This window comes from Strigops habroptila, chromosome 1, assembly GCF_004027225.2.
Source record: "Strigops habroptila isolate Jane chromosome 1, bStrHab1.2.pri, whole genome shotgun sequence".
In the NCBI taxonomy this organism is placed as follows: Eukaryota; Metazoa; Chordata; class Aves; order Psittaciformes; family Psittacidae; genus Strigops; species Strigops habroptila.
In genome coordinates this window covers 42,748,241-42,761,307 of record NC_044277.2, presented here as the reverse complement: position 1 = coordinate 42,761,307, position 13,067 = coordinate 42,748,241, and the positions used below count along the sequence as shown (strand labels likewise).

At 40.7% G+C, this 13,067-nt stretch overlaps 1 protein-coding gene across 3 annotated transcripts; it reads left to right on the top strand.

The window, feature by feature from the left end:
• Nucleotides 1-107: 107 nt before the first annotated feature.
• MCM4 (minichromosome maintenance complex component 4) lies at nt 108-12,182 on the top strand. Of its 3 annotated transcripts, none has more exons than XM_030469848.1 (17): nt 108-260; nt 622-725; nt 901-1,059; nt 1,762-1,925; nt 2,009-2,104; nt 2,260-2,355; nt 2,442-2,537; nt 2,976-3,114; nt 3,920-4,140; nt 4,651-4,771; nt 6,173-6,432; nt 7,610-7,975; nt 8,330-8,457; nt 9,780-9,987; nt 10,523-10,751; nt 10,867-11,000; nt 11,368-12,182. In XM_030469848.1, exons 2-17 carry the CDS (start codon nt 653-655, stop codon nt 11,458-11,460), a joined length of 2,583 nt encoding a protein of 860 aa, XP_030325708.1. In that variant the 5' UTR covers nt 108-260; nt 622-652; the 3' UTR covers nt 11,461-12,182. The 3 variants fall into 3 exon arrangements, with proteins under 3 accessions (XP_030325708.1, XP_030325718.1, XP_030325699.1); XM_030469839.1 differs by lacking the exon at nt 108-260 and adding an exon at nt 439-539; XM_030469858.1 differs by lacking the exon at nt 108-260 and having other exon boundaries at nt 413-725; nt 906-1,059.
• Nucleotides 12,183-13,067: the final 885 nt, after the last annotated feature.

Here is a 13,067-nt window from a genome sequence, read left to right as displayed (position 1 = left end):
TAACGGGCAGTGGCAGGGGGCATCTTTACGTGTCCCGCCGCAGGATCGGCTCAGTACACGCAACTGCACTAGTAGTCGTCCCCCCCTCTGCGGAGAATGGGCTGCTCCGACGTCCCCACGCCTCCCTGCCCGACCGGGGGCCTAGTTTTGCCGCGAAACTCGGTCCAGTGCCGGCGGTCCCATTTTGGGATGGAAGGGGGAGTGTGTGATGTGCCATTGCTGAGGACAGCCTGCGCCTCGTAGCACAGAGTACCCTGCAAGTATACTTCCGTCCTTACTGTAGCAGGTCGAGCAGGGCACGACCCTCACCTCGGGGGCCGGGAGGTTCATCTCCTTCCTCCTTTCCTTCTCCGTTCCGCATCCCCCCTTTCCTGCCTCCGTTGGGCGCTCCCTTTGCGATCGCGCCTAGCCATTGGCCAGAAAGCCCGCGAACGCGCGCGTAGGCGAGTGGTTTGGCGCGGAATTTGGCAGGGTCGCTGGGCTTGCTGCGGTGCGGTCGGGGTTGGGTCGGTTTCTCCCTGCCCGGTGTGCGTGAAGGGGTGAGCAGGGGAACCCGCCGGTTGGGGCTCGGCCGGTGAGCAGAGCGCCCGCAGCCGCCTTCCTCTTGTCGGCCCTCCGCAGGTAGGACCGCCGCAGGAGCCGGAGCAGCGCCATGTCGTCGCCCGCCTCCACACCCAGCCGCCGCCGCGGCAGCAAGCGCGGCCGGGGCAGCAACCCCTCGACTCGTAAGTGCTTCAATGGGAAGGGGTCGGCCCGGGGCGGGGGTAAGGCGGCCGGGGGAGCGGGTGAGTGCTGCCTGCAGGGCGTTCCCTCCCCGCCGCCGTGCCGGTTCCTCGGTCCGCTTTCTGCGGCAGGGCGACCATCTGAACGCCGGATCCGGTTCTGCTTTGTGTCTTGCAGCACAGGACGCTCGGTCGCCTCCTTCGCAAAAGCGTAGGACGGACGACTCCACCTCCACCGGAGAGCTGCAGCCCATGCCCACCTCCCCGCCCGCCGACTTGCAGAGCCCCGCCGGCCCAGATGCGCTCTTCTCCAGCCCTCCGCAGTTCCAGCACTCCGGTACGGCTGCTGCTGCCTAGCGAGCCGGTGTGGAGAATGGATCCGGCTGAAAGATAGTCTGGAGCGAGGGGAATAGTTTTGTCTCAAGTTTTTAATTTGAATTTACCATAGTGAATAGCACAGGAGCACAGCATCAGGGGCACAGATCTGCTGTTGTAGCTTCCCGCTGTTGTGGAGTATGTGTCGGGGGTTATGCCTTATGCTTTTATGTGTTTCTAGAAAGAATAAAATAAATCAATCAAATTATGAATGCAGAAAGAATTGGATTGGTTGCCTTAAAAAGTCTTACTTGTTTTTATAAACAGGATTGTTTTTCATTGCAGTAGCTTGTAACTACTTAACACTTGTTTTGTGGCCCCAAAATACTGAAGAATGCATTTCATCTAAAATGTAACAGCTTGATGTTTTATGCTTGAACACCAATGTAGTTTTAAAACGCTGTACAACTTTAAAGTTTTCTAGCAAAGCTTTCCTAGAGCTTGGGATCTTTCAGAAGAGATATTAATGCAAAGAAAAGTTGCAGGCAGACTTGCAACATCTTTACTGTTTTTGCTTTAACAAGACACTAAAATTGATTGATGCTACTTGTTTTATGGCAGTAGAGTTAAAAGAATGACGAGACAAATGCAGAGGCTGAATTTTAGTCTGCTCTAAATGCAAAATGTCTTGATAATCATATCAAACTTTTTTTTTCTTTAATAGCTATTCCTCTTGACTTCGATATCAGTTCACCTCTGACATATGGCACACCCAGCTCCAGGGTGGAGGGTACCCCACGAAGCGGTGTCCGAGGAACTCCGGTTAGGCAGAGGCCGGATCTCGGGTCTGTCCGTAAAGCCAGACAAGTCGATTTACACTCAGATGGGGTAGGTAGATGTTTTGGATTTTGTATATGACAACTTCTTCTTAAACAACTACATTTGCGTATGCTTACTTTGTTTCCACGCAGCCGGCTGAAGATATAACAACTGAGCAATCTCTTGGACAAAAGCTTGTCATTTGGGGAACAGATGTTAATGTAGCTTCATGCAAAGAAAAATTCCAGGTAGGTTAACAACTTGAGTTTTTTTTTCCTCTTTTTAAATGAAAAGCTAGTTTGATTTAAGCAAATATTAGTTGAATCTGATGCAAAGTTGGTATTCGTGCTACTAAATTCTGCTCATCTTCCCTGTCTGTCTCCCTGTTACCTCTGATGTTCAGAGATTTCTTCAGCGCTTCATCGATCCAGTAGGTAAAGAGGATGAAGACATTGGCTTGGATCTTAATGAGCCCCGCTATATGCAACGACTTGAAGAGGTACTTGTAACACAGTGAAATCTAACTTCTCATGTTTTAGTCTTGTGTGCCATTGATCTAAAGATTTATTTTCAACTATCTTGCAGATTAATATGATTGGGGAGCCATTCCTGAATGTAAATTGTGACCATCTAAGATCATTTGATGAAAACCTATATAGGCAACTCATCTGCTACCCTCAGGTGAAGTAGTACACTTGTTTTCTGGCTTTCAAGTGGCCCTTTTGTGTTTCTGGCTCGTGATCTGTTTGTTTAGATGCAGTGTGTACTTTGCATGTTCAGTGTTATCTCTGTAGCTTCTTTATTTGACTTAATGTAAAACGTCTTGTTTCCTAGTGGTTGCAGTGGGCACCTCATGCATGCAAAGTTAGCTGGTAAACTACAATGCTACAATGTCCAGAGTCTTGACATTTTTTTTCCTCTTTGCAATACTCAATTAAATAAATCCAATCTAAATAGCAAGTTTTCTGTTACATAGGAATATGCTCGGGTGGCGTAACTTTTAGTCATTCCTGGCTGATCAGCAGCACATAAAGTGCTTTATGCGAAATATTCCATTCTACGATTTATGTAATTTTTTTTAACTTGTTAAGCTTAACTGTTTCTAACCATTTTCTACAGGAAGTTATCCCAACATTTGACATGGCTGCCAATGAGATCTTTTTTGATCGTTACCCTGATTCAATATTAGAACACCAGATTCAAGTAAGGCCATATAATGCACTGAAGACTAGGAATATGAGAAGTCTAAACCCTGAAGGTAAACTTTTGATTACTGTGTTAGAAAATAATCTTAAGGGTTTGTATAGACTTACTGAGTGTTAACATAAAATTACATGAAGACTGTATAAGACTGTACTTGTAGTCCATCCAGACCAGTGTCTTTTGTTTATATAAGTCTCTTTCAAAAACACATGCTTTAGAGCCCAAACGCAGAATAATCGATCCATAAAGGAAATTTTTCCTGGCATCACAGAATGATAGAATGGTTTGGATTGGAAGGGACCTTAAAGATCATCCAGTTCCAACCCCCCTGCCACAGGCAGGGACACTTTCTACTAGAACAGGTTGCTTAAAGTCCCATCCACCCTGTCCTTGAACACTTCCAGGTACGGAGCATCCACAACTTCTCTGGGCAACCTGTTCCAGTGTTTCACCATCCTCATAGTGAAGATTTTCTTCCTAATATCTAATCTAAATCTACCCTCTTCCAATATAAAGCCATTCGCCCTTGTCCTGTCACTCAATGCCCTTGTAAAAAGTCCCTCTCTAGATTTCTTATAGGCCCCTTTAGGTACTAGAAGGCTGCTATAAGGTCTCCCCAGAGCCTTCTACTCATGCTCTTAGTTCTGCAAGTGTGAAGGATTCTTTCATTTGTATAAATACTCCTGTAAATTAGAATATTTGTACTACCCATTTATGATTCTTTTTGCTTTAGCTTAGACAAAATACTAGTACCTAACTGGATGTCAACATCCCACCTAAAAGTTAACGCAACATGTAATTTTGAAGGTTATTTTAAATTTTAAGAGTATGAAACCATGACAAGTCTCTCTGTTTTGTAGATATTGATCAGCTTATCACCATCAGTGGTATGGTTATCAGAAGCTCCCAGTTAATTCCTGAGATGCAAGAAGCGTTCTTTAAATGCCAGGTTTGCGCTTTCACCACCAGAGTAGAAATCGATCGTGGCAGGATTGCTGAACCATCAGTATGCAAGAACTGTAACACAGTGCACAGTATGGCGCTGATCCACAATCGATCCATGTTCTCTGACAAACAGATGGTATGTTGTGCTTAGGTAGTGACTAAAAAGAAAGTTTCTGGGTTTTGCTCCCCCATCCCTCTATATCATCAATAGCATTAACGTGTATCTTGAAACTGAATGCTTTGAAACGGAAAGAGTGTTTTGGAACATGAAAATGGGTGAAACAACTTAGTGGAAGTATCAGTATACTTTTGAGAAGAAATGCATTAAAAGGATGAAATGAAGTATGTACACATCTGGATGTTTCCATATGGAAGCCCCTTCATATACAGTACGTCCATTTCTATTTGGGCTAGATAAGCCTTGTCTGTGTCAGCATTTTAGCCACACCAGAAGCAACTAGCAGAATTCACATTTTCATCATGTCTTTTCATTAGTAATCAGTTTTGCTCTCTGGACGGGGTATTTTGTTCTTCAGCAATGTTCGTGGTTCAGAATTATTCTGGAAGGCTGTGCTAAACAAGATTCTGTTGTACGTGTTGTGGAAAAGCTTTTCTTTTTTGAAACTAAACCAGTGTTTTTTGCTAGGTCAAACTGCAGGAGTCTCCTGAAGATATGCCAGCAGGGCAGACCCCACATACAGTTGCACTATTCGCTCACAATGACCTGGTTGATAAAGTTCAGCCAGGTGATAGAGTTAATGTCACAGGTAAAATCTGGTTTGAGTATTTCTGTCCTCTTTCACTGATCTTACCTTGTCTGTAAAGGGACCTGATGGGACGCATCTGCAAGTGCTGAGGGAGCTAGCCACTGTCTTTGTAAGGCCACTCAGTTATCTCTGAAGTCATGGTAACTGGCTAAGGTATTGGAAGAAAGCCAATGTCACTCCTATGGCAAGGAGGAGACCTGGGGAGCTACAGACCAGTCAACCTCATCTTGACCCTGGGAAGGTGATAGAGCCTAGAAACCGTTTCTAGCTGTATGAAGGATGAGGAGGTGATTGGGAGTAGTCAGCATGTATTTACAGTAGCTAATAATCTATAATAAGGTGACTGGAGCAGTGGACGTTCTTTATTTCAACTTTAGCAAGGCTGTCATCACCATCTCCTGTAACATCCTCATAGACAAACTGATGAGGTACGGGTTTCAGGAGTGGACAGTGAGATGGATTTCAAACTGGCAGAAGTACTGGGCTCAAAGCATTATGATCAGTGGCACAAAGTCCAGCTGGAGTTTGGTCACCACAGGTATACCCCAGGGGTCAGTACTGGGGTTGAACTCTGTTGGGTAACTTCGGTAATGATGTGGATGTAATGATGGGACAGAGTGTACCCTCACTGAACTTGCAGACAAAAGCAGAACTGGAAGGAAGCAAAGCTTGATAGACCAGATGACTGGTGCCAACAGCTTCTTGGGCTGCCTTAGGAGAAGCGTTGCCAGCAGGTTGAGGGAGGTGATCCTTCCCCTGTGTTCAGTACTAGTGGGGCCACATCTGCAGTACTGGATCCAGTTCTGGGCTCCTTTAGTACAAGGGAGACGTGAACATACTGGAGTGAATTGTCTGACCTTGATGCTTCAGTCATCCTGAGAATGTAGGTGAGGAAGTGGCATGAAATGGTGTCTGCTGTCAGGAGAGTGGTAACAGATTAAGTCTAGTGATAATGCAACCATGTGTTACAAACCACTTTGCTTTTAAACAACTGCTGTACTACTAGCTATTAGAGATGCATTAGAAATCTATTCTTAAACTTGGCACTTATAATGGGGGGAATGCTGTCTTTACGTATCAGAGCAGGACTTTCAAAAGCATCAAGCCTTAATTTTTTTCAAAAATGCTTAAGCATTTTTCTTGTTGAGAATGCTTGTGACAGGAATGTTAAACATACATGTACCTGCAAGAATAGTGCCTAGATGACTTAAATTGTGTTCCATTGATTTCTACATGACTTATGTGTACTGGGAAATAAGTTATAAAATAAATACAGTAAATACTGTAAAGTATTTAGGCAATTTTGAAAAGCTTTACTTCTCAAGGGAACATGTAAAATTCTCAGATTTTGGAATTGCCATGATCTTCACATCTAATGCTGTGATTAAAATTTGTGTTTAGGTATCTACAGGGCAGTCCCCATTCGAGTTAATCCAAGGGTCAGCAGCGTAAAATCCGTCTATAAGACGCACATTGATGTCATACACTATCGCAAGACAGATTCAAAACGCCTGCATGGTGTTGATGAGGAAACGGAGCAAAAAATATTTACAGAGGAACGTGTGGGAATGCTAAAAGAGCTTTCTAAAAAAATAGACATATATGACAGACTTTCTTCAGCGTTGGCTCCAAGTATCTACGAGCACGAAGATATCAAAAAGGTGAAAATTCAGTATTTCTCTTGTAAGATTTGTACTTATATGCAAGTACATTTGTAATTATTATTTGTTATAAAAATAACTTGAGCCTTCAAAATGCAAAAAACTATCTTGAGCAGTCTTAAAATGGCCTGGTCTTGTCAGGATGGAGTTTGTTATAAGCGTATCATAAATCTTGTCACAGTATTAAGGAGTGTTAATTAGAGGGAAAATAATGAAAAGGTAGGAAAGCAGCAGAACTGGGAGAACTTAGTTGCAGGATGCATCTTGGGTATTTCTTCAATGTTCAGGTTGCTGGCGATCAGAGAGCAAGTACTATAACATAGTAAATGACTGCTGAAAAGAGGCATCCACAAGAGAACAATAGCTTTAAAATGACATTTGGTTGACACCAACTTCCAGAATGTCATAACAATTACTTAGATGTATCCAAGAAGGGACTGTTCCAATAAAATGTTCGACTGAGGTACTACAACTTTATCATTGCAAAAACTACAGTCAGTAGTCAGTCTCAAAGTAATGTCAGACACCAAACAATCCTCTTCAAGTATATTCCTTTGTTTTTTCTTTATAGATTTATACATTATCCTAGTTCACAGGTTTCTAAAATGGCTAGAAATTTAATTCTTCCTGAAACGATTTCTTCCTGAAATGGAAATACTGGGAAATGATGCATTTTTAATCTAGCGAATCTGAAAAGGGGAAAAAAAATCCTCCCTGATAACTCTGGCTAAATGATGAAATTACAAGCATATGTTAACAGTAATAATTCCAGTACTTTCAAAATACTCAAAGTTACTTACTTTTATTTCTTTACTAACACTGCAAGAATATACTTTCTTTTGGAAATATAAAGGAGGAAGTTTTGGTAAATTCCAAAGAAATAAAACACCTTAAGCTTCCTCTTTATGGGCAAGTAAGGAACTTTTATTTAAGTAACATTGTGAATGCAGCAAAACAGTTCTTCTGGAAAGAAAATTATACTTGAATGAACCCTTTTAAAGACTTCTATAAAGGGTTTCACTTCTATAAAAGACAGTTTCAAGTGTTTTCTTTCATGTTTGAGTTGTGTTAATTTTTGCAGTGTTCCAGTTGATCAGGTGTTTCAGTTCACAGTTGGATTTGCTCTGTTAGCTATATGAGAGGTGATGTTATGATTTTAAAATGAATATTTTTATAGGGCATTCTGCTTCAGCTTTTTGGGGGATCAAGAAAGGATTTCACTCACACAGGAAGAGGCAATTTTCGTGCAGAGATCAACATTCTTCTCTGTGGAGATCCTGGTACTAGCAAATCACAACTGCTTCAGTATGTGTATAATCTGGTTCCTCGAGGTCAGTATACATCTGGCAGAGGCTCAAGCGCCGTTGGTCTTACTGCATATGTGACGAAAGATCCAGAAACACGGCAACTGGTTCTTCAGACAGGGGCTCTAGTGCTCAGTGACAATGGCATTTGCTGCATTGACGAGTTTGATAAAATGAATGAAAGCACAAGATCAGTACTGCATGAAGTAATGGAACAACAGACTCTCTCCATTGCAAAGGTAGGTATTTAATTCCACACTCTTTCCACAAAGCATGTAGTATATGGTATGTACTATGCAGCTGAAGCTGAGAAGTTACCAGAAGAACAAAGGATTATACTTTTCTGTTATTGTGAGTGGATCAGTCTTAGATTATGTAAAAACTCCTTTACACAAAAGAATACAGGTTTCATAGCAAACTGTAGCATTTCTAGATGTTTTTGTTCTTGCTTTACTCCAAAAGGCTTTTGCAATGCAGTTTTTTTTACTACAAAACCCATTTAATAACATTGGTGATCTTATGAAATTGTGGGGGGGAATGTTCTGGTGGCACACAGTTGTAGCTGGTTTCAGAAATGTTTTTCATTTTGACAGGCTGGAATTATTTGCCAACTGAATGCTCGTACATCTATTCTAGCAGCAGCTAACCCTATAGAATCACAGTGGAATCCGAAAAAGACTACTATTGAAAACATTCAGCTTCCTCATACACTGTTGTCAAGGTACTGAGTTCCTGATTGCATGTCTCATTTTTATGACGTTATACTTCCTCTTCTGAAAATTATTAAATATAGTAGAACAGAACAATTGTGTTCTTTGTAGTGTAGTGGAAAACTTTTATAGCACTTATTTTAAATGCTTTTCTTACAGTTTCTGTGTAAGCACAGAACTGCCTTTTGGTAAGAAATGTGTTGAAGAAAAGGCATAATGAGATCTGTAGGAACTCTATTTATTTCTGTGGTGGTGTTTTTCTGTTGTTTCCTAATAATCTCCTAGAAAAGAGTGGTTCTGAAACTTATGGTGTTATTAACTTCAACGAAAACTCAGGATGTTTTCCTTAGCTCCAAGGAACTTTTGAAGTGAAACACAGTGGGGAATTTGCAGCAGAGGTGGTAGAATTTGAAGATCTGTGCCTGCTTCATGCTGTTAAATTCAGTTGGGGAGGTGGCAGGCGATAGCTGTTAGAGCTACATTTAGTGTGTGGTGATAGAAGATTAAATGATGTGCTGCAGTTGCATCTTGTGAAGAGTTCCCATACTAACTGAAATTTGAAGTACAGTGATATACTGAATATTCTGCACTTATGGCTTACACTTCAATTAAGAACTGCTTAATTTAGCCACCGAGTGACAAATAGTACCTTGGTGCAGGTGTACTGAATGAAACTAGGCTGAGGTAGCATCTGGATTCTACCATTTATTGGATTTAAGCTTATGAAATATGTGATTGACTGGCTAAAAATCTATTATTTGTGTCTGCCTATAGTTCAGTATAGTTGAGCATGTTGTTTGTAAAATTGTAAACAGTTTTCTTCAGGATTTTGGAAGAACCACTTCAGGAAGTGGGTTTTTTTAATTTATGTGTTTATTTACTTTTGGTTTTTAGGTCAATGAAATAACTATATAGGTATGTGCCCTGTTTGCTGTTACCCTTCAGGGCAGTTGCTTTAGCAGCAAATTTGTTCTCTGTATTTGGTATGTGTGTAGGAGTTTCTGTGTGGGTTTTCTGTGTGTGTGGTTGGTTTTTGTTGATTTTTTTTTAAAACAAAAGCTGTCAGCCTTGAACATGGGATCTGAATTTTGCAGAACATCTTGCTTTCAAAGTTTCAAGTCCATAGGATGAAAGCAAATCTGCTGTGCTGTTATGCACTTTCAGAGTTCTAGAAAAAATATTCTTTCAGTTTAATAGAGCAAATCCTACTTAAGAGTAGGAATTAATAGTCAAGTAACACTTACCTGTAGTTGTTAAGTCAAGACCCCTCAAATAAACAATTTTCAATGGCAAGGAAGTAGACACACTAATACTGGATTCCTGTCCTGTTCAGATTTGACTTGATCTTTTTAATGTTGGATCCACGTGATGAAGCTTATGACAGACGTCTTGCTCGCCATTTGATTTCACTGTACTACCAAACTGAAGAAAAGATGGAGGAGGAATACATGGATATGGCAGTATTGAGGGATTACATTGCATATGCTCGTAGCTATGTAAATCCCAGGTTAAGTGAAGAAGCAGGCCAAACCCTTATTGAGGTAAAGGAATTGCTCTCAAGAATGTTCAGTGTCTTTCCCGAGTTGTCAAAAATGGCAAAATCCCCTAGTATGTATGCTTTCTGTCTACATACAACTTTTCTGTAAGATCCTTCAAAAAATCTCTCAAAATTGCCAGCATTTAAAAGGAAAGAGGGATCGGTATAAAAGTCATTCTGCACTATAATCTTTAGCTTTCCGATGTGTTGGTTTGGTTCCATCACATAAAAGTTCTACTGAACAAAATACATATGTCATTACAGGCATAAGTACTACTATGCAAGACAAGTCCTAAATTTTTAAAGTGATTCAAAACCATGATCATCATCATGGCTTAATTGCTTTGTAACAGAAAGTAGTATATGTGATGCAGTTATCCTTCATTGCAGAATCATGAAGGTATTTGAGCAGAAATACAGTATCTAGAATGGCTAGCTGGAATTGCTTATATTCTGAAACCAGAGATGGGGGATGAAGGGAAGTCTGAAACTAATGAATATAACAGGATTTCCTGAAATATTTAATGACTCCTCTTCAGGCATACGTGGACATGAGGAAGATTGGGAGTGGCAGGGGAATGGTTTCTGCATATCCTCGACAACTTGAGTCTCTGATCCGACTGGCAGAAGCACATGCTAAAGTACGCTTTTCTGAGAAAGTTGAAACAGTTGATGTAGAAGAAGCAAAACGGCTCCATCGGGAAGCACTGAAACAATCTGCTACTGATCCAAGGACCGGAATTGTGGACATATCCATTCTCACTACAGGTTTGTGATGTCATAGTGTTAAAGCTGGGGTGCTCTTGGGCATCTGTAACTTAAATGTAACTTAACCTGTCCTCCTTAGTTGTTTTCTGAAAGGTATTTTCTTTCCTTTTCTAAGGAATGAGCGCAACAGCTCGCAAGCGGAGAGAGGAGTTGGCTCAAGCCTTAAGGAAGCTTATCCAGTCAAAGGGTAAAACACCAACTTTGAAGTATCAACAGCTTTTTGATGATCTCCGAGCACAGTCTGAAACAGTAAGTTTCTTGCTTCATTTTTGCAGTAATTTTTAAAAGCATGCTGTTTTTCCAGATCGACATTCTTGTCCTAAAACCACACTATGGAGGCAGAGAGATGTTAACTTTTTCAGCTGATGTGACCAGAAAGCCAGTTCTATTACAGATAAATGAGCCGAATCTTTGCTGTATCTTAGTTTATTCTGGCTTCTGAAATTGCAAACTCAGCTTCAGGGTTCCAGGCCAGATTTCAAATTGCAAAAAGAAGAAACTAAAACCTAAAAAAAAAAGATAAGAAAATTGGTAGTAAGTAAGGCATTTTTATTGTCTTTGAAGTATTTCCTCCCCTGCCTGGATCCCATCTTTACTTGATTTACTTTTCTTTAAGGCTGTCACGAAGGAGATGTTTGAAGAAGCGCTTCGTGCCTTGGCTGATGATGACTTCTTGACTGTGACTGGGAAGACTGTTAGACTGCTTTAAGTTAGCCTTTCCCTGCGAGCTGACTGTCACAGCTTTTGCTTAAGATAGTGTCAGTCTGTAAGATCTTTCTTTGAGTTTTGGGACTATCGTTTGCAATGACAAGCATAGCCTTTCCTTGCCAGCCAGCTGTCATGGCTTTACTTTGCCTTGCAAGATTTTTAAGATTTGGGGCTATCACTTGCTATGACAAGTGTAACAATGATTACGGGGCACTTCTGTCAGCACAAGCTACCTAGCATAAGGAGGACCTAAAAAACCCTCAGATGAATAATGCTATTTACATTTTAGCTAAAAGTAATTACTAAACGTGTCAAGTGCTATGTGTTTTTATGAGGTTTTGTAGAACATGCAAACAATGTTGTATTTCAAATTGAATTGTAAAAATTCATCTTAAATGACTTTTTAGTAAATGCAATTTCACTATTAGTATTGCTGTAATCTGAAATAAAGTTATTGTACTTGAATGCTAAAGAGCCTTTTAAAGTGAAAAGGAGCATATCCTGTGCTGAGCACTTTTACAGCTAAAATTCTGTGATATCTAGAAAGTTCTTTGTGGGAGCATGAAAGGAGCTTTGCTGCCTTTTTTTTTGTTGTTGTTGTTCATGTTTGAGTTGAATGTACTTTGGTAGTATCCTCAATGTAAAAAAGGCAGATAGATCCTACTTGAAACCAGATTTTCTTACTGTAATTTTAAGCATAACAGGATAAATTGAGATACCCATCATGTGTGCAATGTCATAATCTGTCCTGAAATAAGGAGGTCTAGTAGTGCATGACTGGAGAATCTTCCCACATTCTAGTTGGGGTAGATGTTCTTGGCCATTGCATGTCAATAGCTGCTATTGTTCTCACAGCTGAGCTAGGAGAACAGTTCCCTAATTCACTTTGGTATGGTGTCACAAATGAGTGGTTTAGGGTCACTCAAAGAATCACCAGAGATAGATACCAGCAAAAGTAGTTTTAATGTGAATTTATAAAAGTGCAACTTAGCCAAGTTTGATGGCAAGGTTCACTCTATTGCTTATTGCATGGATTAAACATACAAAGGAAGATGAAGTTAGAATCGATTTAGAATGATGTACACAGACTAAAGATGCCAAAGGGTAAGGGAGACCCTCCTGTTGAGTCACAAGGTTCAGAGTGGACCACCCTTGATTTCTATACTCCTGATGGAGGTTAGGTGCAGCTAGGTCCAATCCTAGCCTCAGACTTAGGCAATGGTTTATGTCTAAAGAGTTATATGTGTAATCAATTAGGATTACCTAAACAATCACTGTCCAAGATACCAGCAAAAAGTGATCTTATTATGATGTTGTAAAAGTACCAATTTACCACAGGTATGATTTTTACATGGTTTTTGACCTAGCAGCAACCTGCAGTTTAAGGTAGATCACAAGATCTAGCAGCAGTGACTTAGTTACAGATCCAAGGTGACAACATTCATGCTATACTTGCCATAGGGTATCTAAATCAATTTACACATGCACACAAAGACATATACATGTAAATGTATACCTGTTAAAAATTCCCCTGGAGTTCAGCAAAATACTCATTTCAAGCATCTGAGCATTTCTTAATGGGTGAAGGTTGAGCCTTGAAGAGTGGGG

What these genes read in the sequence shown, in the direction of transcription:
- MCM4 (XM_030469848.1), top strand. Translation starts at nt 653, where the DNA reads ATGTCGTCGCCCGCCTCCACACCCAGCCGCCGCCGCGGCAGCAAGCGC. An exon ending in CATGCAAAGAAAAATTCCAG is followed by an intron (nt 2,105 to 2,259) that starts GTAGGTTAACAA and finishes TCTGATGTTCAG; the next exon opens with AGATTTCTTCAGCGCTTCAT. An exon ending in CAGGCCAAACCCTTATTGAG is followed by an intron (nt 9,988 to 10,522) that starts GTAAAGGAATTG and finishes ACTCCTCTTCAG; the next exon opens with GCATACGTGGACATGAGGAA.